General features: G+C 62.6%; 2 protein-coding genes across 3 annotated transcripts; one reads left to right on the top strand and one right to left on the bottom strand.

Annotated features, from left to right (window-relative positions):
• The first annotated feature begins 378 nt into the window (after positions 1-378).
• LOC100089622 (aryl hydrocarbon receptor interacting protein) lies at positions 379-5,141 on the top strand. Its single transcript, XM_029060199.2, has 6 exons — positions 379-542; positions 2,227-2,406; positions 3,324-3,512; positions 3,988-4,164; positions 4,256-4,397; positions 4,924-5,141. Exons 1-6 carry the CDS (start codon positions 444-446, stop codon positions 5,127-5,129), a joined length of 993 nt encoding a protein of 330 aa, XP_028916032.1. The 5' UTR covers positions 379-443; the 3' UTR covers positions 5,130-5,141.
• Positions 5,142-5,453: 312 nt separating this feature from the next.
• Positions 5,454-21,691, bottom strand: PITPNM1 (phosphatidylinositol transfer protein membrane associated 1). 2 transcript variants are annotated; one of them, XM_029060195.2, is made up of 23 exons: positions 21,524-21,690; positions 20,756-20,970; positions 19,588-19,709; positions 18,805-19,029; positions 17,850-18,206; positions 17,457-17,555; positions 17,229-17,333; positions 16,909-16,976; positions 15,593-15,834; positions 14,856-15,045; positions 14,613-14,714; positions 13,943-14,121; positions 13,671-13,855; positions 12,846-13,016; positions 12,582-12,746; positions 12,264-12,412; positions 12,070-12,180; positions 11,264-11,380; positions 10,594-10,742; positions 10,329-10,478; positions 7,943-8,126; positions 6,009-6,137; positions 5,454-5,922 (listed from the first exon to the last, which is right to left on the bottom strand). In XM_029060195.2, the coding sequence occupies exons 1-23, from the start codon at positions 21,599-21,601 to the stop codon at positions 5,668-5,670; spliced, it is 3,747 nt and encodes a 1,248-aa protein (XP_028916028.1). In that variant the 5' UTR covers positions 21,602-21,690; the 3' UTR covers positions 5,454-5,667. The 2 variants fall into 2 exon arrangements, with proteins under 2 accessions (XP_028916028.1, XP_028916029.1); XM_029060196.2 differs by lacking the exons at positions 5,454-5,922; positions 6,009-6,137; positions 7,943-8,126 and adding an exon at positions 9,374-9,408 and having other exon boundaries at positions 21,524-21,691.
• Positions 21,692-27,795: the final 6,104 nt, after the last annotated feature.

The raw sequence follows: 27,795 nt of genomic DNA, 5'->3' as shown, positions 1-27,795 counted from the left end.
ACCCTGTATCTCCCCCGGCGCTTAGAACAGTGCTCGCCATCATCACCATCCTTCGCACCCACGACTCGCTTGGGCCCAGAAGAGCGAGGACGCGCATGCGCGCGGCCGGCGGGTGGGCGGAGGGCGGTGCGGGCCGGAGGCCGCGCAGCCGCAGTGAGGCCCGGGCGGGGAGGGGGAGGGGGAGGGGAAGGGGGAAGGGGGAAGGGGGCGGGGCTTCCCGCCGAGTTCCGGCCTCCGCAGAAGCCCAACTTCCGGTCGGGTCCTGGCACTGGCTCCGCCCGCGGCTGTCGCCCTCAAAAAAGATGGCGGCGCCCTCTCCCTCCTCCTTCCCCCCTCCCCCCCCCCCGCTCCAGGATGTGGCCCTTCCGGAAGTTGCCGAAGCATTTCCGGAAGTTGCCGAAGTGTCTCCGGACGTCGCCGGGGCTTGGTGGCCGGGGCGGAGGATGGCGGAGGCGGCGGCGAGGCTGCGGGCCGACGGCATCGAGAAGCGGTTGGTGAAGGAGGGTCGGGGCGAGCTGCCGGACTTTCGGGATGGAACGAAGGTGCGGAGCCCCGCTCCCCGGCAGGAGGAAGCGCCGGCCGCCAGGGGGCGCCTGCTCGGCCTCCCCATTGGTCGGCGCCTCCGGACTCACGTGGGGGACTCGACGCTGATTGGCGGGGCTCCGGGCGGGGGCCCCGCCCCCTCCCCCCTCCCCCACCCCCTGCCCAGTTATATAGGAACCTGCCGGACCCGCTTATCTGGGGGTGATGGGGGACCCCCGCCGCCCTGGGATTCGTTCATTCATTCAATCGCATTTATTGAGCGCTTACTATGTGCAGAGCACTGGACTAAGCGCTTGCAATGGACAATTGGGCAGCAGATAGAGACCATTCCCACCCAGCAACGGGCTCACAGGCTTGAAAGGGGGAGGCAGAAAGCTAAACCAGTAATAATAATAATGTTGGTATTTGTTAAGCGCTTACTATGTGCAGAGCACTGTTCTAAGCGCTGGGGGACATACAGGGTCATCAGGTGGTCCCACGGGAGGCTCACAGTTAATCCCCATTTTACAGATGAGGGAACTGAGGCCCAGTGAAGTGACTCGCCCACAGTCACACAGCTGACAAGTGGCAGAGCCGGGAGTCGAACTCATGACCTCTGACTCCGAAGCCCAGGCTCTTTCCACTTAGCCATGCTGAAGACAGGCATCAGTAGCATAATAATAATAATGTTGGTATTTGTTAAGCGCTTATTATGTGCAGAGCACTGTTTTAAGCGCTGGGGTAGACACAGGGGAATCAGGTTGTCCCACGTGGGGCTCACATTCTTAATCCCCATTTTCCAGATGAGGTAACTGAGGCACAGAGAAGTGAAGCGACTTGCCCAAAGTCACTCAGCTGACAAGCGGCAGAGCCGGGATTCGAACCCATGACCACTGACTCCCAAGCCCGGGCTCTTTCCACTGAGCCACGCTGCTTCTCTGGCATCAAAATAGATCAGTGGAATTATAGATCTATAGACATCATTGCTGAGAAGCATTGTAAGCGCTTGACAAATACCAACATTTTCATTATCAGTAATAAAATAAATAGCATAAATATGTACAAATATACGCAAGTGGGGTGGGGAAGGGGGTAGAGCAGAGGGAGGGAGTCGGGGCGACGGGGAGGGGAGGAGGAGCGGAGGGAAAGGGAGGCTCAGTGTGGGCAGGCCTCCTGGAGGAGGTGAGCTCTCAGTAGGGCTTTGAAGAGGGGAAGAGAGTTAGTCTGGCCGATGTGAGGAAGGAGGGTATTCCAGACCGGAGATAGGACGTGGGCCAGGGGTTGACGGCGGGACAGGGGAGAAGGAGGCCCGGGGAGGAGGCGAGCGGCGGCAGACGAGCGGAGCGTGCGGCCTGCGATGGAGGAGGACAGAAGGGAGGTGAGGCAGGAGGGGGCCGGGGGATGGACGGCTTGGAAGCCAAGAGCGAGGAGTTTTTGCTTCATGTGAAGGTTGATAGGATCGGATGAGGGGGACCCCTGCCTCCCAAGGGTTGGGCGGGGTGCACCCCGTCTCCCAGGCATTGGATGGGGGATTCCTGTCCGGATGCGAGTGGGCCATCCTGGAGGGGCGGATGCCTGCATGGCAACCGGAAGATGCAGGGGTGACGGAGACGGGGGAGGAGGGAGGGGGGAGAGGGGAAACAGCGCAGGGGGCCGGGACAGCAGAACCCCCGTTTCCCCCCCTCACCCCGCCTTGCCCTCCAGGCGACATTCCACTACCGGACCCTCCGCGGCGATGGGTTGGGGCCCCCCATCGACGACAGCCGCAGTCGCGGGAAGCCCATGGAGCTCATCATCGGCAAGAAGTTCAAGCTGCCCGTATGGGAGACCATCCTGAGCACCATGCGAGAGGGCGAGGTGGCCGAGTTCCTCTGCGAAGTCAAGGTAGCCCACCCCCGCCCCTCCCCGTCGCTCGGTGGTATCTATCGAGCGCCTGCCGCGGGCGGAGCACCGTACCGAGCGCTCGGGGGAGTGCGGTACAAGAGTTGGGAGACACGTCCCCTCCTCACAAGGAGCTTCCCGTCCGCAGGAGGAGACGGACGTCCCAGGCGTGGGGCAGGATGGGGTTGGATCGGCTGAGAGAGGCGAGCCCGGGAGCGAGAGCGATTCCTGAACGTTCTGCCGACTCCTGCCTTCATAGGATGATGATGATGTCATTTGTTAAGCGCTTACTATGTGCCGAGCACTGTTCTAAGCGCTGGGGTGGGGTACAGGGTAATCAGGTTGTCCCACGTGGGGCTCACAGTCTTAATCCCCATTTTACAGAAGAGGTAACAGAGGCACAGAGAAGTGAAGTGACTTGCCCAGAGTCAGCTGACAAGCGGCAAAGTTTGGTTTCGAACCCACGACCTCCGACTCCCAAGCCCGGGCTCTTTCCACTGAGCCACGCCGCTTCCCTGACCTCCGACCTACCACACCTTTACACCCCACCCTGGGGTTGGATGGGAAGGGGTCACTGAACACGAGAAACAGCGAGAAGCAGCGTGGTCTAGTGGACGGAACCAAGGCCTGGGAGTCCCGAGGACCTGAGTTCTAATCCCGGCTCCACCACCTGTCTGCTGGGTGACCTCGGGCAAGTCGCTTCACGTCTCTGTGCCTCGGTGATCTGTAAATCTTAATCCGTAAAGCGCGGATTAAGACGGTGAGCCTCATGTGGGACAGGGCCCGTGGTCCAACCCCATCTGCTTGTATCCTCCCGAGTCCTTAGCGCGGTGTCTGACACGAAGTAAGCGCTTAACCAATAGCACTGTTTTTGTTTTTTGCATTACCGGGACGCCGACCGAACCCCGGACGCCCCACAGCACGTGGTCATGTACCCGCTGGTGTCGAAGAGCCTGCGCAACATCGCGGCGGGCAAGGACCCTCTGGAGGGGCAGCGACACTGCTGTGGCATCACCCAGATGCACGAACACTCGTCGCTGGGCCACGAGGACCTAGACGCCCTCCAGCAGCACCCCCAACCCCTCGTCTTTGCCATCGAGATGATCAAGGTGCCGGGGCGGAGCGGGCGCCGGTCCCCTCCGCGTCCAGCCTTCCCGCGACCAGTCGGCCCTCCGCCCGCCTTAGGGAACGGACGGGGCTGTGGCGTCCGGGCCCCTTGAGGCCGCGGTTCCCACTCGGTCAGTCCGTCGGTGGTGTTTACTGAGCGCCGACCGCGTGCGGAGCCCGGGACCCAGCACTTGGGAGAGGACCGTGTGGCGGAGTTGGGAGACGCGCTCCCACGCCCACAGAGAGCTCGCGGCCCAGGAGGGGAGACGGACACGGACATAAGCGCCGTGGGGCCGAGGGAGGGGCGGGTGAAGGGCGTACGTCGGAGCGCGGGAGGGAGCGGGAGAAGAGGGGAACGAGGGTCCAGTCGGGGAAGGCCTCGTGGCGGAGGCCGGGAACGCTGGACTCCAGCCGCCGGCCGCGGTGCCGCCGCCAGCCTCCACCTCTCCCCGGATGACCCTCCCTCCGCCCCTCCAGGTGGAGAACCCCGGCTCGTACCAGCAGGACCCCTGGGCCATGACGGACGAGGAGAAGATGGCGGCCGTGCCCCTCATCCACCAGGATGGCAACCGGCTGTACCGCGAGGGCCACGTGCAGGAGGCCGCCGCCAAGTACTACGACGCCATCGCCTGCCTCAAGAACCTGCAGATGAAGGTGGGGCCGGGGCCCCGCGACGATGGCGGGAGGGGGCGGGGAGGGGGGGGGGGGGGCGTTAGGAGGCGGGACTGAGCGGCCTCGCCCCCAGGAGCAGCCGGGCTCCCCGGACTGGATCCAGCTGGATCTGCAGATCACACCACTGCTGCTCAACTACTGCCAGTGCAAACTGGTAGCCCAGGAATACTACGAGGTGCTGGACCACTGCTCCACCATCCTCAACAAGTACGAGGGTGAGTGAGTGTCCCCCGGCCCGTCCCCCGGCCCGACCACTTCGCTTCTCTAACGCCAACCTTCTCCCCGTACCTCGATCTCGTCTCTCCCGCCGCCGACCCCTGGCCCGCGTCCTACCTCCGGCCCGGAACGCCCTCCCTCCTCACATCCGACCGACCGCCACTCTCCCCCCCCTTCGAAGCCTCATTGGAGGCCCATCTCCTCCGAGAGGCCTTCCCTGACTGCGCCCTCCTCTCCCGCTCCCTTCCGCGTCGCCCCGACCTGCTCCCTTCATTCAGCCCCGCGGCACTTAGGTCCGTAGCTGTAATTGATCGATATCGACGTCTGCCTCCCCCTCTACTAGACCGTAAGTTCGCCGTGGGCAGGGACTGTGTCTGTAGTATTGCCACGGTGTCCTCTCCCAAGCGCTCAGGCCAGGGCCGTGCACCCAGGAAGCGCTCAGTAAATACGATCGACTGACTGACCGACCGCCCGCCCCCCTCGGGCGGCCCCGCTGAGCTTCGGTCTCCCCCGCCGTCCCTGCAGACAACGTGAAGGCGTACTTCAAGCGGGGGAAGGCGCACGCGGCGGTGTGGAACGCCCAGGAGGCCCAGGCGGACTTCGCCAAGGTCCTGCAGCTGGAGCCGGCCCTGGGCCCCGTGGTCAGCCGGGAGCTGCGCTCGCTGGAGATGCGGCTGCGGCAGAAGGACCAGGAGGACAAAGCACGCTTCCGGGGCATTTTTGCCCCCTGAGGGCGGCCCCCCCCCCCCCCCCGCCCGCCCCCTGCCCCCGCTCGGTCCCGCTTCGCTCTGTATCTGTATAAATGTGTATTTATCTCTCGCCGGCGCCCGGCTCCTCTGTCTCCGCACCCGGAAGGGGACCGGCCGGCCTCAGATGTGGGATGGGGCTCCGCTGGGGCGGAAGACAGGCTGGAGGAAGGGGCAGAATCACTGGTATCGATCGAGTGCTTGCTGTGTGCAGAGCACTGTCCTAAACACCGGAACAGAGGTGGTAGACCCGTTCTCGGCCCACGGGGAGCTTGCAGTCTGGAGGAGGGAGAGTTGCACACCAAGACAGGGCACAGGTGGCGGGAAGTTTATTTTCACGGCTTCACAAGGTGCAAAAGCGCCAGCTTCCCCCCTCCCCCCGCAACATGGGGTCCCTCCCCACCCCACCCCCCAAACGGTCAAGGGACAGTCACACAGGGAGGGGCAAGGAGAGGGAAACGATTACAAGGTGCACGGGGAGGGAAGAGGCGACCTGTCGTGGCAATAAGTCCCGCACCCCGGCTCACTCCTCGCTGTCCAGCTTGAGGCTGACGCTGCGGGCTTTAGCGCGGGCCAGGGCGGTCGGGGGGGTCCCGGGCCCCTCGCGCTCGGCCTGGCTGGGCCCCCGGGCCCGCAGCAGCTGACTCTGTTTGCGCAGAAAGTCTCCGGGGGCCGGCCCCCCCAGGCCGCCCTTGACCAGCCCCGGCCGCGGCGGGGCGTGGACGCGGCCGCCCGTCTCCAGCTGGGCCAGGTGGGCCACGTAGCCTTCCGACAGGAACTGCGACGACAGCGCACTCGGACCGAGCTCGCCCACCCCGCCCCGCGCCCCCCCAACCCCCGGGCCGCCCCCCGTCCCGCCCTCACCTGGCACTGGGCCTGCAGCTTCCGCACGGCACGGCCCACGATGAAGGTCTGCGAGGGCGGGAGGCCCACGGCTCCGTACACGGCCACGTCCTTGGGGGACCCGTAGCCCGCCACGATGCTCAGCTCCGCCTGCAGCCGGGACAACCACCGCCCTCTAGTACGTGGCAGAGTAGCTCCGCCCCCCCTGCACACGGACGGACCGGCCTCTAGCCCGGCTGGTAGCCTCGCCCTCTGCACACAGCCCAGCCGGTAGCCCCACTCCCCCCACCGACCAGCCTACCGTCCCCTGCACGCGGCCCAGTAACCTATTTCTTTTTTGATTCATATCGCTGTCTGTCCCCGCCTCTAGACCACAAGCTCGTTGTGGTCAGTTATATCGTTATAGTGTGCTCTCCCAAGCGCTGAGTAGAGTGCTTTGCACACCGTAAGTGCTCGATAAATATAATTGAACAGCCCAGCCCTTAGCCCTTTTCCCTGCACAGAGCCCATTCACTCATTCATTCAATAGTATTTATTGAGCGCTTACTATGTGCAGAGCACTGTACTAAGCGCTTGGGATGAACAAGTCGGCAACAGATAGAGACAGTCCCTGCCGTTTGACGGGCTTACGGTCTAATCGGGGGAGACGGACAGACGAGAACAATGGCACTAAACAGCGTCAAGGGGAAGAACATCTCGTAAAAACCGATGGCAACTAAATAGAATCAAGGCGATGTACAATTCATTAACAAAATAAATAGGGTAACGAAAATATATACAGTTGAGCGGACGAGTACGGTGCTGTGGGGATGGGAAGGGAGAGGTGGAGGAGCAGAGGGAAAAGGGGAAAATGAGGCTTTAGCTGCGGAGAGGTAAAGGGGGGATGGCAGAGGGAGTAGAGGGGGAAGAGGAGCTCAGTCTGGGAACGCCTCTCGGAGGAGGTGATTTTTAAGTAAGGTTTTGAAGAGGGAAAGAGAATCAGTTTGGCGGAGGTGAGGAGGGAGGGCGTTCCGGGACCGCGGGAGGACATGACCCGGGGGTCGACGGGATAGGCGAGACCGAGGGACGGCGAGGAGGTGGGCGGCAGAGGAGCAGAGCGTGCGGGGTGGGCGGTAGAAAGAGAGAAGGGAGGAGAGGTAGGAAGGGGCAAGGTGATGGAGAGCCTCGAAGCCTAGAGTGAGGAGTTTTTGTTTGGAGCGGAGGTCGATAGGCAACCACTGGAGTTGTTTAAGAAGGGGAGCGACATGCCCAGATCGTTTCTGCAGGAAGATGAGCAGGGCAGCGGAGTGAAGAATAGACCGGAGCGGGGCGAGAGAGGAGGAAGGGAGGTCAGAGAGAAGGCTGACACGGTAGTCTAGCCGGGATATAACGAGAGCCCGTAATAGTAAGGTAGCCGTTTGGGTGGAGAGGAAAGGGCGGATCTTGGCGATATTGTAGAGGTGAAACCCTGTGGCCCACCCCCAAACCAATCAGCAGGTAATAATAATGATGGCATTTGTTACTATGAGCCAAGCACTGTTCTAAGCGTTGTGGGGAAGGGTACAAGGTGGTCAGGTTGTCCCCCGTGGGGCTCACGGTCTCCATCCCCATTTTACAGACAAGGGAACTGAGGCCCAGAGAAGTGAAGTAACTTGCCCAAAGGGGCGGAGCGGGGATTAGAACCCGTGACCTCTGACTCCCAAGCCCGGGCTCTTTCCACTGAGCCGCGCCGCTTCTCTGGTAGCCCTACCATCCTCGTGCAGAGCCCGGTCTGATTTGCTGTATCCACCCTAGCGCTTAGCACAGTGCCTGGCCCATAGTAAGTGCTTAAATTCCACAAATATTCCTATTAGCCCAGCCTGGTGCCTCCCCCACCGTCCTTCCTCCCCCATCCCATCCCGGGGTCCGGATCCCCAGCTGGCCGGGGGGGGGGCCCACCCCCGACCCCGAGCCGGGCTGGTCGCGACCCCCCTCACCTCCTGCACCAGGCCCTGCAGGAAGACGGCCTTCTGGCGCAGAGGGTCGTGGGTCAGGCCGTCGCAGAAGGAGACGACGCCATGCGGGAAGTTGTGCTGGGACAGCCAGGCCACCACCCGGTGCTTCTGCATGTCGGGCCGCCCCGTCACGTAGACGATCAGGTACCCCGAGTCCTGCCAGTGTCTGCGGGGGGGGGCGTCAGAGGCGGGGGTGTGCGGAGGGGCCGGTGGAGGAGGGCAGGGGCCTCCCCCGACGCCCCCCCCCTTATGCCCACCCCCCCCCAAAGCCACTTGAGCACTCACTCGACTACCTCCCCCACCCCGATAGCTCTTGTTAGTCAGTCAGTGAGTCAATCGTATTTATCGAGCGCTTACTGTGTGCAGAGCACTGTACTAAGCGTTGGGAGAGGACAACAGATCGATAAACATGGCTCAGTGGAAAGAGCCCGGGCTTGGGAGTCAGAGGTCGTGGGTTTAAATCCCGGCTCTGCCACTTGTCAGCTGGGTGACTGTGGGCGAGTCATTTCACTTCTCTGGGCCTCAGTGACCTCATCTGGAAAATGGGGATGAAGACTGGGAGCCTCACGTGGGACAATCTGATGACCCTGTATCTACCCCAGCGCTTAGAACAGTGCTCTGCACAGTGTAAGCGCTTAACAAATACCAACATTATTATTATTATTATTAATAAACAGATGCATTCCCTGCCCACCACGAGCTACCAGTCTGGGGGCGGGGGGAGGGCACTTATAAAGATGAATTTCATTCATTCAGTAGTATTTATTGAGCGCTTACTCTGTGCAGAGCACTGTATTAAGCGCTTGGAATACACAATTCGGCAACAGAGACAACCCCTGCCCAATGATGGGAATACAAAGCTCTTCCTGCCTCCCGGATAAAAGTGACTTTAGGGACGGTGTGGTCCGTTATATTGCGATGTGACTGTTGTATATGAGTTACAGCATCTAGCTCCCCTGCTACAACTTTTAGAAGCCGTGTGGGTTACTGGAAAGAGCCTGGGCCTGGGAGCCCGGGGACCGGGGTCCTAATTCCGGCTCTACCCCTGCCCCCCGCCCGTCTTGCTGTGTGACCTTGGGCAACTCACTTGACTTCTCTGGGCCTCAAACACCTCTTCCGCAGAATGAGGATTTTCCATACCTGTCCTTCCTCCCCCTTGGACTCTGAGCCCTATGTGGGACCTGATTGTCTTGTTTTTACGGGACCTGATTATCTTGTTTTTACCCCAGCGCTTAGCACAGTGTTTGCCACCTTGTAAACCTTTAACGAATAGCATCATCGTTATTATAATTATTATTGTTATCATTAGTAATAGCAGCAGCAGAAATAATAGCAGGGGAAAGAACACAGGTCTGGGAATCAGAGGACCTGGTTTGTAATCCTGGCTCTGCCACATGTCTGCTGTGTGACCTTGGGCAAGTCACTTCTCTGTGCCTCAGTTACCTCATCTGTAAAATAGGGATTACGACTGTGAGCTCCACATGGCACGTGGACTGCGCCTACCCTGATGAGCTTCTTTTTATCCCAGCGCTTAGTACAGTGCCCTGCCCGTAGTAAGCACGTAACAAATACCGTTTTAAAAAAACAACCAAAAAAAACAACCCCAAAACCCAAAAACCTCTTTGGGGTAGGGCTCCGAACTACTAACTGTTTTTGGACTAAGGGTCCACGTCCTTCCTGTTCCAAGAGCTTAGTACAGGGCTTTATCACAGTGGTCACTCAATTTGGCATAGTAATAATAATAAAGATGGCATTCGTTAAGCGCTCACTATATATAAAGCACCGTTCTAAGCGCCGGGGAGGACACAAGGTGATCGGGTTGTCCCACTTGGGGCTCACAGTCTTAATGCCCATTTTACAGTTGAGGTAACCAAGGCCCAGAGAAGTTAAGTGACGTGCCAGGAGTCAGCTGACAAGCGGCGGAGGTGGGATTTGAACCCATGACCTCTGACCCCCCAGCCCGTGCTCTTTCCGGTGAGCCACGCTGCTTCTCTAAAGCACGGGCGTGGGAGTCGGAAGGTCACGGGTTCTAATCCAGACTCGGCCGCTTGTCTGCTGCGTGACCTTGGGTGAGTCACTTCTCTGTGCCTCCGTGACCTCGTTTGTAAAATGGGGATTGAGACTGTGAGCCCCACACTGGACAGGGACTGGGTCCAACTTGATTACCTTGTACGACCCCGCCCGGCACTTAGTACAGTGCCTGGCTCATACTAAGCGCATAATACTACTACTTAGGGTATTGGTTAGTGATTTACTACGTTCCAGGCACTGTACTAAGCGCTCCGAGATCACTTAACAAATACTGTCATCATCATCGCCGTTACTGTAAACGCTACGGATCTTAGGGAAGGGAGCCGGGCGGCCGTACCTGACCACGTCGACAGCGCCGGCCCGCACCTTGGGATCGCTGCCCATGATGGACACGCTGGCGGTGAAGGAGCCGTCTATGCTGAACACCACGGCCTCCGTGCCCCGGGCCACCACCGTCAGGCAGCACTCGGCGTGGGTGTGGTCTCCCCTGGGAGAGGCCGGCGGGGAGGGCAGGGGCTCGCGGGGGCGCCGGCCTCCGGCCCCACGCCCCTTGCCCAGCCGGGGGGAGGAGGGGTCCCGCGCCGGCGCCCCCTCCCCCTCACCTGACCACCATGCGGACCGGGTAGACGCCGATGCCCAGGGCCCGCTCCGGGGGCACCGGGAAGGAGAGGCGGCCGGAGCCGCTGGTGACCTCGGTGCCGAAGTGGATCCACTTGCCGGACAGCGGCTGGGTCATGACGTAGACGTCCACCTGCGGGGGAGGGAGGAGGCGGTCGGAGCGCGTCGGAGGGGTGAGGGCGGGGGGACGGGAGGGACGACCCCCGGCGGGGAGGGACGGCATGAAGCCGGAGGCCCTTCGGTAATATTAATGATAATGACGATGATTAAGGTACTCGTTAAGCGCTTACTGTGCGCCAAACACAGTTCTAAGCGCTGAGGTAGGTAAGATAATCAGGTTGGACACAGCCCCCGTCCCACATGGGGCTCACCCTCTCGATCCCCATTTGACAGATGAGGGAACCGAGGCCCAGAGAAGTGACGCGACTTGCCCAGGGTCACACGGCAGGCGTGTGGCGGAGCTGGGATTAGACCCAGGTCCTTCTGACTCCCAGGCCCGGGCTCTAGCCACTAAACCGCACTGCTTCAAGGTTGGGGACATGTGGCCGGGAGTGGGGGCGGGGAGGGGCGGGGCTCGGGCCGGGTAACCCCCGGGAGAACGATCCCGGGTGGGGGAAGCGCCGGGAGGGGTCCGGGAGCGGCCGGCCGGTCCACCTTCTCTCCGGTGAGGGTCACCACGTCCAGGGGGCCGTACATGAAGCGCCCGCTGAGCACCTGGGCGCGCCCCTCGCAGACGATGACGTCGCTGGCCCGGTGATTGGAGGTCACGTTCTGGGGGAGAAGGGAGCGGGAGAGGCCACTCGCTGCCCGTCCGGAGCGTCCACGCTGGGGCCGGTCACTTGGGACGCAGCCCCGGACCGCCCGGGGGGCTCGGAGTCTTCCTGGGGGAGAGGGCTGGGGCCTCCGACTCCTCACTACGGAGGACAGAAGCCCGGATCCGGGCTCCAGGGACGAGGGAGCCAGGCCTTTCATTCGATCAGTTGTATTGACTGAGCGCTTACGGCGTGCAGGGCACTTTGGACTAAGCGCTGGGGAGAGGACAATAGAACAACACACGCACATTGCCTGCCTCCGTTGGGCTTAGAGTCTAGAAGGGGAGGCGGACGTTAAGAGAGAGAAACAAATGATCCATGCGGACGTGACGTCGTGGGGCTGGGACGGGGGCGACGAACGAAGGGAGCAAGTCAGGGCGACGCAGAAGGGAGAGGGAGAAGAGGAAAGGAGGGCGCAGTCAGGGTCCTCCCTCGCCGCAGGAGGGAGTCCTGGGGAACCCAGGCCGGGGTCCGGCTCGGGACCAGGGCGACGGGCTCGTCCCCGCCGCCCTCCCCCCAACCCCGCGGCCCTCGCGGTCATCTCCGGTCCCGGCGTCCGCGGGCCTCCTCTTCCGCTTCCGTCTCCGCCGCCCCCGGGGCCCCGGTCGGGGCCGGGCAGGAGAGGGCGGCGGAGGCGCCGGTCCCTACCCGGATCTTGACCTGGGTCCTCTTGCGCTGCCACTTCTCCCGGGGGAAGGCCGGGCTGTAGACCGACGGCTCCTCGGCTTCCGTCAGCTGAGGCCGCTCCTTCTCGATGACCTGGCGGGGCAGCCTCGCTCGGCCCCCGGCCTCTGGGCCCCCGGCCCCGCCCCCCGCCCCGGGGTCCCCGGCCCCGCGGGCACCTGTCTGAGGATGAAGGCCACCACGTCGGCGGACTCCCAGTAACTGGCGTGGAACAGGTGCGGCAGCGACACGGTGGGGAAGGCGGTCAGGGCCTCGGGGCAGTAGAGCGAGTAGTCGATTCTCTTAGTTCCCCACCAGCGCTCCAGGACTGCGGGCCCAGCTCGGCTCAGCACCCGCCCGGCCTCCGGCCGCTGCCCCCCCCGGGGCCGTCCCCGCCGTCCCCTCCCGGGCCCCGCCCGGCCTCCCTCCGGCCCCTCCCGTGGACCCCCCGGTCCGGGGCGAGGACGGGGGGAGGGGGGCGGGGCGGGCGGACTCACTCTTGACCACTTCGCCGGCGGTGCCGGGGTTTCCCGTCGGGGCCGGGGGCTCGGGGCCGAGGTCGCCGCCCCGCCAGAAGCCCCCGCCGGCCGAGGTCGGCGTGGACGGCACCAGCGAGTCCATCTCCTCCAGGAAGAGACCCGAATGGGTCTGCAGGGCATCCGCTGGGGGGACGGGGTGGGGGTGGGGGGTCGGTGGTCGGCAGGGCCCCATCCTCTGCCCCCCACCGTCACCCTGGCGACCGTGCCCCGCCCACACGGTACCCAGCAGCGGGGAGGTGCCGTCGCCCAGCGGGAACTTTTGGTAGCGCGGCACGGCCAGCGGGGCGATGGCCTGGAACTGGGGGGCCAGCAGGGGCTCCAGCCGGGAGGCGCAGGGGTCCGCCGCGTGGAACAGGTTGTAAATCTGTTCGCAGGCCGGGCGCATCTGGGCCACTGCGGGGGGCAAGGGGGCAGGGGGCTCAGCCTCGCCCCCGGGCCCCCAACCCGGCCCACCCAACTGTCCCCCAGCGTGACTCAGTGGAAAGAGCCCGGACCGGGGAGTCAGAGGTCGTGGGTTCCAATCCCGCTTCCGCCACTTAAAAACCTTGGCATTTGTTAAGCGCTTGCTATGTGCAAAGCACTTTTCTAAGCGCCGGGCGGGGTACGAGGTGATCAGGTTGTCCCACGTGGGGTTCACAGTCTTCATCCCCATTTGACAGATGAGGTGACTGAGGGCCAGGGAAGTGAAGCGACTTGCCCGAAGTCACACAGCTGACAAGGGGCGGAGCCGAGATTAGAATCCATGACCTCTGCCTCCCCAGCCTGGGCTCTTTCCACTGAGCCACATTGCTTCTCTACGCTTGTCAGGTGTGTGACCTTGGGCAAGCCGTTTGACTTCTCTCGGCCTCATCTGTAAAATGGGGATGAAGACCGTGAGCCCCACGAGGGGCAACCTGACGACCTTGTATCTACCCCAGGGTTTAGAACAGCGCGTGGCACAGTAAGCGCTTAACATATACCATCGTCGTCATTATCGTCATCTCCCCCGACTTCCCCTGCAGCTTGACCGGCGGCACAGCTCCCACCCCCATCTCTCTCCCCCCTCACCCTCCAGGGCCGGCATCACGGTCTTGCGCAGCGCGAGCACCAGGCCGAGGGGCGAACCGAACAGGAAGAAGCCCGAAACCTTGAAGTCCAGGCGGGTGGGGCCGTCGGGCACCTCCGGGGGCGGGCAGGAGGCCGTGCTGCCTCGGCGGGGCTCCGAGTCGGCCCCGAGCGCCCCCGCCTGCAGGCTGGGGGAGGGAAAGAGGAGCGGGGTCGGGGGAGGGGGCGGGGGGGGTCCCGGGACCGCAGGGTGGAGGGCGGGAACAAGGCCTCACCTGCCCGGGACTCCCTGTCGCGGCGCCGGGGGGGACCCCGGCTCCGGGGCGGCTCCGTCGCCGGGGGGGCGCTGGGCGGACGGGGCCCCCGGGTCCGGGCTGGCCCCGCCGGGCCCCTCCGGCCCGTCCATCAACGGGTCGCGCCCGGTTCCGGACTCCGGGGACAACAGCTCCGTGTTCTGGGCGCGAGGAAACGGGTCCGGGTCCGGGTGGGGCCCTGTCCCCGCCCCCACCCACCTAGGCCATTCACTCATTCGATCCTATTTACTGAGCGCTCACGGGGTGCAGAGCACTGTACTAGGCCCTGGGGAGAGGACAGCACAACAATAAACGGACACGTTCCCTGCCCATCACGAGCTCGCAGTCTAGAGGGGGAGAGGGGCGTGAATAGCAACAGAGACGGACGTAAGTGGGGCTGGTTGGGGGGAGACGAATGAAGGGAACGAGGCAGGGCGACGCGGCGGGGAGAGGGAGGAGAGGAAAGGAGGGCGCGATCCGGGAAGGCCTCTCGGAGTCCAACCATAACCTAGAGGGGAGGAGGAATGGGGGTCGGCGAGGAGGGAGGAAGGGGGGAGGCGGCCTGGGGCGAGGGGAGCACGCAGGGAGGGCAGCGGATTCATTCGACAGTATTTACTGAGCGCTTACTACGTGCAGAGCACCGCATACTCACCACGCTGCCCCGCCGGCTGCTACTCGGGCTCCCCGCGCTGGCACTGTGGCACAGCGCGTCAAATCCCAGAATCCCTCCGACGCCGTCTCCGATGAGCACCACCTGCGGGCGGAGAGGAGACTCGGAGACGGGAGGCGGGGGGGACCGAGTTGGGGTGGGGAGGCCTGGGGGGGGGCGGGAGGCCCGAGGGGGGACGGGGAGGACCGGGATGGGGAGCGAGGAGGCGGAGGCGCCGCCCCTGACCTGCCCGCAGAAGCCGGCCCCCTCGGGCGAGTGCACGAAGGCCGCGTGAGCCTGGTTGGTCCGAGCGATGACGGTCGCCACGGAGCCCTGGTAGCGGGTGGACGAGGTGGCCAGCAAGGGCAGGGCGGCCAGCGGGATGTGGTCCTGGGAGCGGGACAGACCGTCGCCGTCGTGGCTGTAGGGGCTCAGGCTGGCCGGAGCGGGGGGAGGGGGAGGGTCAGTCTAGGCTTGGGGCCTCGTTCCCTCCCTCCACCTCTGACCTGGACTTTCCCATTCATTCGTTCGAAGGTTTCTACTGAGCGCTTACCGTGTGCAGAGCACTGCACTAAGCGCTATTATGTGCCAGGCTCTGTTCTGAGCGCTGAGGTAGATAGAAAGTAATCAGGTTGGACAAGATCCACGTCCCACAGGGGGCTCCCGGGCTTTATCCCCAATTTAGAGATGAGGAAACCGAAGCAAGGAGAAGTAAAGTGACTTGCCCAAAGAGGCGGAGGCGGGCCTGGAACCCAGGTCTTTCGGACTCCCGGGCCCGGGCTCCAGCCCCTAGGCCACGTGGCTTCTGGTTCTGTCTGCACATCGCCCCCCGACCCCCGGCCTCCCCTCCTCCCGCCCGCCCGCCACTCCCGAGGCGCCCCGACTCCTCCGCCTCCGCCCCCGCCCCCAGTCTTCCGCCCACCGGTGTCCCGCCCCCCCCCCCCCCGGCAGACCACCGCCCCCGCCACGGGGTCCCCGGGTACTCTGAGACGAGGGCGTAGGCGGCGGCGCAGACGGGCGGGCAGGGCACGAGGCGCAGCGCCACGTGGCCCAGGGCCTCGGGGAAGTGCAGGCGGGTGACGGCGTCGAAGGCGGCGGCCAGCGTCTGCACGTCCGCGCGCTTGGAACCCAGGTCTCCCGGCCCCGCGTCCAGGATGTTCCCGCTGTGCAGGATCAGGAACAGCGCGTGGACGGCGCAGCTCGTCCGGGCCCCGGGCCCCACCGCCTGCGGGGCAGCAGGGAGAGGCAGAGCGAGGCTGGGACCGGCCCCGGGGTGGGGGGACGGCCCCGGGCGAGATGGGGCAGAGAAGCCCCTCCCTCCCACCCACCCCCCAGGCCAGTACTGGGAGGGGGGATGCTGATATTAGCATCCGTTAAGCGCTTACTACGTACCAGGCACCGTTCTAAGCACTGGGGTGGATAGTCAAGCAAATCGGGTCAGACAGCCCACAGTCTCAATCCCCCTTTTACAGATGAGGGACCTGAGGCCCAGAGAGGTGAAGCGACTTGCCCAAGGTCACACAGCAAGCCAGTAGCGGAGCCAGGATTAGAACCCCTGACCTTCTGCTCTATCCATCGTGACGATGATGGTACGTTCATTCATTCATTCGTTCGTATTTATTGAGCGATACCGCGTGCAAAGCACTGTACAGAGAAGCAGCGTGGCTCGGTGGAAAGAGCAGAGGCTTGGGAGTCAGAGGACGTGGGTTCTGATCCTGGCTCCCCCCACCTGACAGCTGTGTGACCTTGGGCTCGTCACTTCACTTCAGTTGAGTGACCTCAACTGTAAAATGGGGATGAAGACTGTGGGCCCCACGTGGGACCACCTGATGACCTCGCGCTTAGAACAGTGCTTGGCACCTAGTAAGCGCTTAACAAATACCATCAGAATAATAATATTACTGAGGGTTTGGGAGAAAGCAATACAACAAACGGACACATTCCCTACCCACAACGAGTTTACCGTTTAAAGGACTGTAAGTGTTAAGCGTTTACTATGTGACAAGCACTGTTCTAAGCGCTGGGGTAGATACAAGCTAATCAGGTGGGACGCAGTCCCTGTCCCACGCTGGGCTCAAAGTCCTAATCCCCATTTTACAGATGAGGGAACCGAGGCCCAGAGAAGTGAGGTGACTTGCCCAAGGTCCCACAGCAGGCAAGTAGTGGAGTCAGGATTAGAACCCAAGTCCTTCTGATTCCCAGGCCCGGGCTCTAACCACTAGGCCACGCTGGGGTCTGGGGCAGGGTTAGGGCTGTGGGGAGGGAAGGGAGAGTGGGGAAGGGGAGGGGGCGGACTAACCTCGGGGTCCCCGGCAGTTCCGGCTCCTTCTCCGTCTCCTTCTGCTTTGATAGCCGCTGCGCCCAGATCTGTGCGTGGCGGGGTTGAGGATCAACCAGTCGATCAATCAACCGTATTTATCGAGCGCTTACTGTGCACAGAGCACTGTACTAAGCGCTGGGAAGAGTGCGACCCGGTAGACACGTTCCCCGTCCACGGCGAGTTTACAGTCGAGAGGAGGGGGTGGGGGTTGGTGGGGGGGCCTGTGTCTCCCCGCCAGGTTCTTCCCTCGCCCCCAGCTGACCTCGCGGGCCCGGGGCTGGAGGGCGGGGGGCTCTCACCCGGGGGACCCTCGGCCTCGGGAGAAGCGAAGGCGTCGATGAAGTCGTTGGAATTCCACTTGGTCATTTCTTTGGAGAAAACCTCGTCGCTGTCCGAGAAGCCTTCTGTGGGCGATGGACGGGGGGCGGGCTCAGCGGTGGGGGAGTGGAAGGGAGGGGGAGGTGGTGGAGCAAACCAGGGTGGGGAGGGGATTTCGGGGGTCCCCCGGGCCCGGTGGGCTCACATACCGTGGGCGTCGAAGAACTCATCGCCATCGTCGCTGTTCTCCGAGTCGCGGGCGATGTGCTGCATTCGCCACTCTGACAGACTCTGGGGAGACACGCCCCCTGCGGACCCCCGCCCCGAGGCCTGTCACCACCCCCAGCCTCGCCGACCCCACCCGCTCGCTCATTCAGTCATATTTATTGAGCGCTTACTGTGTGCAGAGCACTGGACTAAGCGCCTGGAAAACACAATAGAGCAATAGAGAGAGACAATCCCTGCCCACGACGGGCTCGCAGTCTAGACGGGGGCTGGGCGGGGGAGACAGACATCAATAGGCCCGGGATGCCCCCCCCCGAAACACACATACACACCCACCCGCACAGCCCCCCACCCGTGTCCTCCCGGGCCGCGCTCACCGCCGTGCTGGGAGGAGTAGGATGAGCGGGACGAAGAAGACCACTGCTTGGCGAAACTGTCGTCGGGGGACGTGTCCGGCGCCCCCGGCCCCTCGGCCCCGTCGGGGCCACCGGCCTGGCCCGGCCTGGCCGGGCCCTGGGCTCCGGGCTCCCCCGCGGGCTCGGCCCCGCCGCCGTCCCCGCCACCCCCGCCGGCCGCGCCGGCCCCGCAGCCGCCTCCGCCCTTGGCCATGCGCTGCGCCAGCATTCGAGCCGTCTCCTCCTCCAGCGCCCGGATGTCCGCCATGCTGAGGTCCGTCCACTCGTCCTGCCAGCACCAGGCCTGGCGGTGCGCTCGCAGCATCACCCTGCGCAGCCCTGCGGGGCAGGGGAGGTGGGGGGGGCGGGTCGTGGGCTGGGGCCCGGGGCAGCCGGGGTCCCCGGGGCTGGGAGGGGGGCCTGTCCGGAGAGCTGGGACAGGTCAGGGGACCCGGAGGGAAGCGAGGGGTCCGTGAGGCTGAGGGGGACTGTGCGGAGAGCTGGGACTGGTCAGAGGGATCCCAGCTTGGGGGTGGGGGGCAGGTCCGGGAGGGTGCCCGGGGAGATCCGAAGCACTGGAGCTGGGATGGGGGGCGAGGGGCAGCGCGGCCCAGTGGAAAGAGCCCGGGCCTGGGAGTCCGAAGACCTCCTCGGTTCTAATCCTGACTCTGCTAACTGCCCGCTGCGTGACCGTAGTCACCTAACTTCTCCGTGCCTCAGTTTCCTCGGCTGTAAAATGGAGATTAGATGCCTGTCCTCCGTCCCACTAAGACTGTGAATCCTATGAGGGTCGGGGACTGCGTCTCACCTAATTATCTCATTTCTACCTCAGCGCAAACGACGGTGTCTGACACAGAGTAAGCGCTCAGCAAATACCGTGGGAAGAAAAAAAAGGTCTGGGGGAGGTGCAGGGGAAGGCGCCGGGGGTCGGGCTCACCCACGTCGTGGATGAACTGCTCGATCTTGGCCTGCATGCCCCAGTAGCGGAACTCCACCTTGCAGAGCTTGTAGGCGCACATCAGGGGTCCGGTCCGGGCGGCCGCCTGAGCCCAGTCGTCCGACAGCGGCCCCCGCCCCGTTTTGGCCGAGTGGTAGAGACGCGGGTCCTCCTCGGGCTTGTACTCGCCCGGGGCCGCCGCGTCCCGCACGATGTCGATGGTGTCTGCCGGAGGCGGGGGGAGGGGGGCTCAGCCCGGCACCTCCGGGGATCTCCCCGGTTCCCGCCCCCTTCCCTCCGGGACAACCGCCTCGATCCCGAAAGACACCTCTTCCCGGACGGCCCCGCTCTGGCCCGTCTAGACCGTGAGCTCTTGGACTGACTCTAATGGACCAAACGCTCTGCTCAGTGCCCTCCGCCCATGGAAGGCGCTCAGTAAGTTGTCTCAGTCAATCGATCGGTCATTTTCACCTCCACCAAGTCCCCCGGGGCCCTGCACCACGAAACCCTGTGCACGTTGGGTGGTCCCCGGGCCCTCGCTTTGCTGGGCTGATTCTCCCCGCTTGCATCGGTTGGATTGAGGTCACTGCTTCTACCATGGACTGGTGTGAGTGAGTGAATGCGTGCGTGTCCCACTTCCGCAGTCAGAATGGCAGCCCCTCGGGAGCAGAGACTGTGCCGCCTCCTCCTCCCTCTGGCCCTCTCCAGCACAGAGACGGAGACAGAGAGGGCATGTGCGTGTGTTTGGGCCCCGGCCCCCGCCCGCCCCCGGCCCGCACTGACCCACGATTCTCTGGCGCCGCTCGGCCCCGGTCAGGTTGAAGACGTTGGGCTGGCCGCCCCCGTCGGGCCGGTAGTAGGTCTCAATCTCAATGGAGAATTTCTCCACGAAGGGACAGGTGTACCTGCGGGCCCGGGCCACACCCGGCCTCAGACGACTCGTGGCCTGGTCCGGCCCGGCCCGCCCATCCTCAGCCCACCCTCGGCCCTCCCCTGCCGGCCTTCCGTGCGGGGGGGGGGGGGGCGGCCCAGGGCCCCTTCCCCACCCGTCTCCAGCCCCGGACTCTCACGTCCCTCCTGACCGAGCTCCCGTGGCAGCTGGAGGAGGGGAGAGGGGCCGGGAAGCCCCCAGGCCCAACCCAGGGGATAGGCAGATGAGGGGGGTGCAACGGGGAGAGAGGGGTGGGGGGGCAAAGAGCTCACCGGGTCCAGGGGTGGTGGGACTCGCCAGGTCTGGATAGGGATGTAGAGGGGATTCACCCGGGGTGTCGCGGGGCCCAGGGGCAGGATGGGGAGGAGTGTAGGGGGATTCACCGGGTCTACACTGGACGTAGGGGGCTCACCAGGTCCGGAGGTGAGAGTGGGGAAGACTCGCCAGGTGTGGGGGACGGGGGGAGCTCCCTGAGGGTAGGAGTGCGGGGCGCTCTCCAGGGGTGGGTGTGTAGGGGACTCTGCAGGTCCAGGAGTGAGGGTGAGGGAGCCCTTTAATAATAACAGTGATAATGATAGTGGTATTTGTTAGCGCTTACTACGTGCCAAGCACTGTTCTAAGCGCTGAGGTGGATACAAGGTGGTCAGGTTGCCCCACGTGGGGCTCACCGTCTCAATCCCCATTTTCCAGAGGAGGGAGCTGAGGCCCAGAGAAGTGAAGCGGCTTGCCCGAGGTCACACAGCAGGCAAGTGGCGGAGCGGGGATGAGAACCCACGTCCTCTGACTCCCAAGCCCGGGCTCTTTCCATTGAGCCACGCTGGGGTGTGTGGCGGGGGGGCGACTCTTCGAGTCCAGGAGCGGGGGTGAGGGTGGGGGTAGGGGCACCCTCCGGGGCCGGGGGGGGGGGGTCTCCGGCATCCCCGGGGTGGGGACGGGGGGCGTGGGGAGCTCTCCGGGAGTGAGGGCGCGGGGGACCGTCCGGGTCCCGGGGGAGGGCCGGGGGCGCGCGGGGGTCCTCACCGGGTCCGGGTGTACGGATAGGCGTTCCAGGACTCCTCTTCCACCTGCAGGGCGGCCTTGGGCAGGAGGGCCCGGAACCAGCCGGGGATGTGGGACCCCACGTGATAGACCTTGTGCGTGTACTGGCCGCTGCCCCCGGGCCCGTCGGCGTAGGGTCGGTTGGCCAGGATCTCCACGCCGCTGCCCTCGCCGCTCGACTCCTCCCGGCTCTTCTTCTGCGGGCCGGGGTCCGCCGTGAGGGGGTCGGCCCCGGGTGCCGTCGACCCCCGACCCTCTCCGCGTCCCACGCCCCCTCCTCCCCTACTGCCCCCCATCTCCTCGACCCCCTCGCCCCTCACCGCCCGTCTCCTCCTCTGCGTCCCAGCCAGCCCCCTCCGCGCCTCCCACCCTTGCCACACCTGGACTCCCTGCCATCCCCACCCCTTCGGAATTCCGATGCCCCCCGACGCCCTCCGCCCTCCTCCGTCGTGTTGGCCGCCCGCTAGGTGCCAGGCCCTCTACCAGGCGTCGAGACGGGTCCCGGCAGACGGGGTTGGACGCCGTCCCCGTCCCACGTGGGGCTCGAGCTGTCGATCCCCATTTTCGGAGGAGGGAAACCGAGGCCCGGGGAAGCGGGGATGGGAACCCCCGACCTTCTGCCTTCTACGGCTTCCTTAACCCTTCGTGTCCCGCCTCCCTCTGTCCTCGCCGGCCTCGGCGCTGGCTGCCCCCCGCCCCGTGAGCCCCCCTCCCCCCCCCCCGGGCGGTGCGGGGGTCCCGGGCCCGCACCTGGATCATATAAAGCTGCGCCACCTGGTACTCCTCGAGGCTCATGGGCAGGAGGACGTGGTACTCCTTGATGAGCATGGTGGCGGCGGTGGCGGCGGGCCCGGGGCCGTGGCCGCTCAGGGTCCGGGCGCCTTCCCGCAGCCCCCCGCCCCGGCCCCCATGGAGGAGCCGCCAGGGCCGCGCCCCCCCCCCCCCCCGGCCGCCGCCGCCGCCGCCCCCCCAGCTGTCCCCGCCCGTTCCCCCGGCAACCCGGTGCTGACGCGGGCGGGCGGGGGGCGGGCCGGCCCGCCTCTCCGCGCAGCTTCCGTCCTCCGAGGGCCCCCAGCCCCCTTCTCCCCACCTAGGCCCACCCGCAAGCACGGCCCCTCTAGACTGCCCCGTCCCCCCACACCCACCCCATGCCCCCCGTACCCAGCGTCCGGCCCACCCCCAAATCCCCTCTCTACCGCCCCTCCTCCTTATACCAGCACCGGCCAGCCTCATCCCCCTTCTACCGACCCCATACCAACCCCCCTATACCCACCCTTCCCCCTTCTTCTACCAACCCCATCCCCCCCATACCAACCCCCTCCCCCCTCTACCGACCCTCCGGCCCACCCCCAAACCGAATCCCCTTTCCACCGCCCCAGCCTCATCTCGCCCATACCCACCTCATCCCCCTTCTACCGACCCTCCGGCCCAGCCCCGAACCAGATCCCCTTTCTACTGCCCCATCCTCCTTATACCGGCACCGCCCAGCCTCATCCCCCTTCCACCGACCCCATCCCCCCTCGAACAACCCCGTCCCCCATCTGCCGACCGTCCGGCCCACCCCAGATCCCCTTCCTACTGCCCCATCCTCCTTATACCTACCTCAGCCGGCCCCATGGCCCTTATACCGGCACCAGTCGGCCTCATCTCCCTTATGCCACCCCCACCCCCCCCATACCAATTCCGTCCCCCTTCTCCCTCTCTCCGGTTAGCCCCATCCCCCTTCTACCGCCCCTCTGCCCACCCCAAACCAATCCCCCTTTATACTGCCCTATCTCCCTTTTACCCACCTCAGCTAGCCCCATCCCCCTTATACCAACCCCAGACAACCCCACCCCCTCACAATAATCGTAATAACGGTATCTGTTAAGTGCTTCGTAGGCGTAAAGCACCGTTCTAAGCACTGGGGTGGATACGAGGTGATCAGGTTGTCCGCGTGGGGCTCGCGCTCTTAATCCCCATTTTCAGATGAGGAAACGGAGGCCCAGAGAAGTGAAGTGACTCGCCCAAAGTCACCCAGCTGGCAAGTGGCAGAGCCGGGATTAGAACCCGTGACCTCGGACGCCCATGCTCTTTCCACTGAGCCACGCCGCTCCCCTATACCGACCTCATCCCCCTTATACCAACCCCATCCTGCGTATACCCACTCCAGCCAGGCCCGTCCCCTTATTCCAACCCCAGCCAGTCCCATCCCCTTGTACCAGCCCCATCCCCCTTACACCAGCCCCACGCCCTTATGCCCACCCCAGCCAACTCTACCCCCTTATATCCACCCCGGCCAGCCCCGCGCCCCTTACGCTGCCCCCATCCATCCCTCTCCTACCTCCCTTCCAGCCCAAATGCCCTTTATACTGCCCCATCCCCTTCTCCCTCCTCCAGTGAGACCCATCCCCCTTAGACCTCTCCCGGCCAGTCCCCTCCCCCTTATACCAACCCCGGCCAGCCCCAGCCCCCCCAACCCCCTCATACCAGTCCATCCCCCTTAGGCCATTCCTCTCGTACCTCCACTCCAGCCCACCCCCGACCCAACGCCCTTGATACTGCCCCATCCCCTTCTCCCTCCTCCAGCCAGCCCTATCCCTGTAAGCCCGTCAATGGGCAGGGACTGTATCTGTTGCCGATTTGTCCATTCCAAGCGCTTAGTACAGTGCTCTGCACATGGTAAGTGCTCGATAAATACTACTGAATGAATCCAACCCCAGCCAGCCTTAACCCCGCTTTACGCCAATCCTAGCCATCCCCTCCAGTCCCTTGCCTCCCTGCCGGCCAGTTCAGACTTCTTTCTACCAGCCATCCGGCCGGTTTCCATTTCCCCACCCTGCCGCTTCTCCCTCCCCACAACCGGTCAGCCTCCAGTCCCTCCAAGGGCCAATTTCCTCCCTGCAAGCGAGCAGCGGCCAACCTCCATTCTCCCCCTCTCCCTCCCCACGCCGGCCAGCCTCCATCGCCTCCATCCTCCCCACCCTCTCCCGAGCAGCGGCGTCCCCCCGGGGCCTTGGGCCTCTTGTCGGTCCTGGGGGTGGTGGGCACCGCCAGCTCACTCTCCCCGCCTGCCTCAGGTCCCCCGTCACCAACCACCACCACCAGGAACCTTGCAGCCCCTCAGAGGCCTCTCCACTGACATGGGGTTGTGGGTGGGACGGGTTGGGGGGTCCGGGGATGTGAGTCGCTCCCTTCCCGCCCCATCCGGGAGACACCGGTTGCCTCGGAATCGAGTGGGGTCGGTGGGGTCCGAGACCACCCCCTCTCCGCCCCCGTGCAAACACCAGGGCTTTGGTTCCCAGGCACAGAGGGGAAAGGGGGCTAGGGAGATCCCAATCATCACAGGCGAGGACCTACTAATAATAAGTAGTAATCACTGTGGTATTTCTTAAGAGCTATGTGCCAGACACTGTACTAAGCGCCGGGATAGATACACGGTAGTCGAGTTGGACACAGTCCCCGTTCCACAGCGGGCTCGCGATCTTAATCGCCACTTTACCCGAGAGACCTGAGGCACAGAGAAGCGAAGTGGCACGCCTAAGGTCACACAGCAGACGAGTGGCGGAGCCGGGATTAGAACCCAGGTCCTTCTGACTCCCAGGCTTGTGCTCTTTCCCACTGGGCGCCGCTGCTTCTCTGGGGGTGACCAGGGAAGGCACGGGGGCCCGGGGGGGTCCGGGAGTCCGTTGGGTCCGAGCGCCCAGCACTGGGCTGACCTTGCTCAGGTCATCACACCAAGCGGTAGCAAAATGGCCTAGTAGGCTCAATCAGTCATATTTACCGAGCGCTTACTGTGTACTCAACACTGAACTAAACCCCCCTCCTTGCCACTGACTCCTTCCCCTTCCTTCCTCACCTTGCTACTCTAATCCCGGCTCCACCACCCGTCTGCTGGGTGACCTTGGCCAGGTCACTTCACTTCTCTGGGCCTCGGTTCCTTCATCTGTAAAATGGGGATTATTAATAATAATAGAACCCGGGCCTGGGAGTCAGAGGACTTAGATCCTAATCCCGGCTCCTCCGCTTGTCTGCTGTGTGACCTTGGTTAAACCACTTTACTTCTCTGTGCCTCCGTTACCTCACCTGTAAATTGGAGATTTAGACTGTGAGCCCCAAATGGGACAACCTGATTACCTCATATCTACCTCAGTGCTTAGAACGGTGCTTGGCACATAGGAAGCGCTTAACAAATACCATCACCATAATTAATTAATTACAATTAATCAACAAATAACATCATCATAATTCTTATTATTAACATTAATGATGACGATGGTATTTGTTAAGCGCTTACTATATGCCAAGCACTGTTCTAAGTGCTGGATTACAACTGCGAGCCCTATGAGGCACAGGGACGGTGTCCAGCCCAATTATTGTGTATCTACCCCAATGCTTAGAAAAGAGCCTGGCACATAGTAAGTGCTCCGCCGCTTGTCAACTGTGTGACTTTGAGCAAATCACTTCACTTCCCTGTGCCTCAGTTCCCTCATCCGTCAAATGGGGATGAAGACTGTCAGCCCCACATGGGACAACCTGATCACCTGGTATCCCCCCTGCGCCTAGAATAGTGCTTTGCACATAGTAAGTGCTTAACAAATGCCATCATTATTCACAAATATCATATGTATTATTATTATTATTATTACTCTACTGCGACCCAGCCCGCACACTTCGCTTCTTTAAGGCTAAGCTTCCCGCTGTGCCTCGATCTCGCCGCCGACCTCTCGCCCATGTCCTGCCTCTGACCTGGAACGTCCTCCCTCCTCATATCCAGGAGACAATGACTCTTCCCGCCTTCAGAGCTTTACGGAAGACCCACCTCCTCCAGGAGGCCTTCCCTGACTGCACCCTCCTTTCCCCTTCTCCCACTCCCTTCAGCATCACCCTGACTTGCTCTCTTCATTCATCCCCCTTCCCGGGGACATAGCACTGATGTCCACAGCTGGAATTTGTCTATATTAATAGCTGTCTAACCCTCTAATAAAAATAATAATAATGATGGAATTTGTTAAGCTCTTACTATGTGCCGAGCACTGTTCTAAGGACTGGGGAGGATGCAAGGTGATCAGGTTGTCCCACGTGGGGCTCAGCGTCTCCATCCCCATTTTCCAGATGAGGTCACTGAGGCCCAGAGAAGTGAAGTGACCTGCCCCAAGTCACACAGCTGACAGGTGGCGGAGCCTGGACTAGAAACCGTGACTTCTGACTCCCAAGCCTGGGCTCTTGCCACTGAGCCACACCGCTTCTCTAACAATAATAATAATACTAATTTTGGTATTTGTTAAGTGGTTACTCTGTGCCAAGCACTGTTCTAAGCACTGGGTGGATACCAGGTCATCAGGTCGTCCCACGTGGGGCTCACAGTCTTAATCCCCATTTTCCAGATGAGGGAACTGAGGCCCAGAGAAGTGAAGTGACTTGCCCAAAGGCACCCAGCTGACAAGCGGCAGAGTGGGGATTAGAACCCACAACCTCTGACTCCCAAGCCCGGGCTCTTTCCACTGAGCCATGCTGCTTCTCTGCTGTGACCTCGTTGTGGGCAGGGAATGTGTCTGTTTACTGTTATAGCGTACTCTCCCAAACACTAAGTACAGTGCTCTGCACACAGTAAGTGCTCAATAAATATGACTGCTTGACTTCCTAAGCGCTAGGGAGGGTACCGTATAACAGAGTTGGTAGACACATTTCCTGTCCACGCTGAGCACGGGCTTGAGAGTTAATAATAACAATAATACTAATAATGTTGGTATTTAAGCGCTTACTATGTGGGGAGATACAGGGTCATCAGGTTGTCCCACGTGAGGCTCACAGTCTTCATCCCCATTTTCCAGATGAGGTCACTGAGGCCCAGAGAAGTGAAGTGACTCGCCCACAGTCATACGGTTGCCAAGTGGCGGAGCCGGCATTCGAACCCGTGCCCTCTGACTCCCAAGCCCGGGCTCTTTCCACTGAGCCACGCTGCTTCTCTAAAGGAGTTAGAGGACCTGGGTCCTAATCCCAGGTCTACATGCTGTGTGACTTTGGGCAAGCCATGTCACTTCTCTGTACTTCCCCCTTTCCCTCTGCTCCCCCTCCCCGGCCCTCTGCTCTTCCCCCTTCCCCTGCCCCTCAGCACTGTGCTCCTTTGTATATACTATTTATGACCTTATTTATTTTCTTAATGAGGTGTACATAATAATAATAATGTTGGTATTTGTTAAGCGCTTACTATGTGCCGAGCACTGTTCTAAGCGCTGGGGTAGACATAGGGGAATCAGGTTGTCCCACGTGGGGCTCACAGTCTTAATCCCCATTTTACAGATGAGGGAACTGAGGCACAGAGAAGTTAAGTGACTCGCCCACAGTCACACAGCCGACAAGTGGCAGAGCTGGGATTCGAACTCATGAGCCCTGACTCCAAAGCCCGTGCTCTTTCCACTGAGCCACGCTGCTCCTCAATGTGTACATCCCCTTGATTCTATCGATCGTGGTGATGTTGTCTCGTTCTGTTTAGCTCCGCTGTCCATCTCCCCCGTTTAGACGGCGAGCCCGTCACTGGGCAGGGATGGTCTCTCTCTGTTGCCAAATCGTCCATTCCAAGCGCTTAGTACAGCACCTAGTAAACCCTCAAGAAATACGATTGAATGAATGAATGCCTCAGCCTCCTCACCTGTAGGATAGGGATGCAATATCGAATCACGGCTCTGCCACTTGCATTCATTCAATAGTATTTACTGAGCGCTTACTATGTGCAGAGGACCGTACTCAGTGCTTGGAATGGACAAATCGGCAACAGATAGAGACCATCCCTGCACTTGGCAGCTGTGTGACTGTAGGCAAGTCACTTCACTTCTCTGAGCCTCAGTGACCTCATCTGTAAAATGGGGATGAAGACGGTGAGCCTCACGTGGGACAACCTGACGACCCTGTATCTCCCCTGGCGCTTAGAACGGTGCTTGGCACACAGTAAGTGCTTCACAAATACCAACATTATTATTATCTGTTCTCCCTCCTACTTAAGACTGTGAACCCCAATGTAGGATGGGGACTGTATCCAGCCT

Source organism: Ornithorhynchus anatinus, chromosome 3 (genome assembly GCF_004115215.2).
Source record: "Ornithorhynchus anatinus isolate Pmale09 chromosome 3, mOrnAna1.pri.v4, whole genome shotgun sequence".
Classification (NCBI taxonomy): Eukaryota; Metazoa; Chordata; class Mammalia; order Monotremata; family Ornithorhynchidae; genus Ornithorhynchus; species Ornithorhynchus anatinus.
The sequence above is the reverse complement of the archived record's forward strand: the minus strand, read 5'-3'. Positions and strand labels throughout refer to the sequence as shown.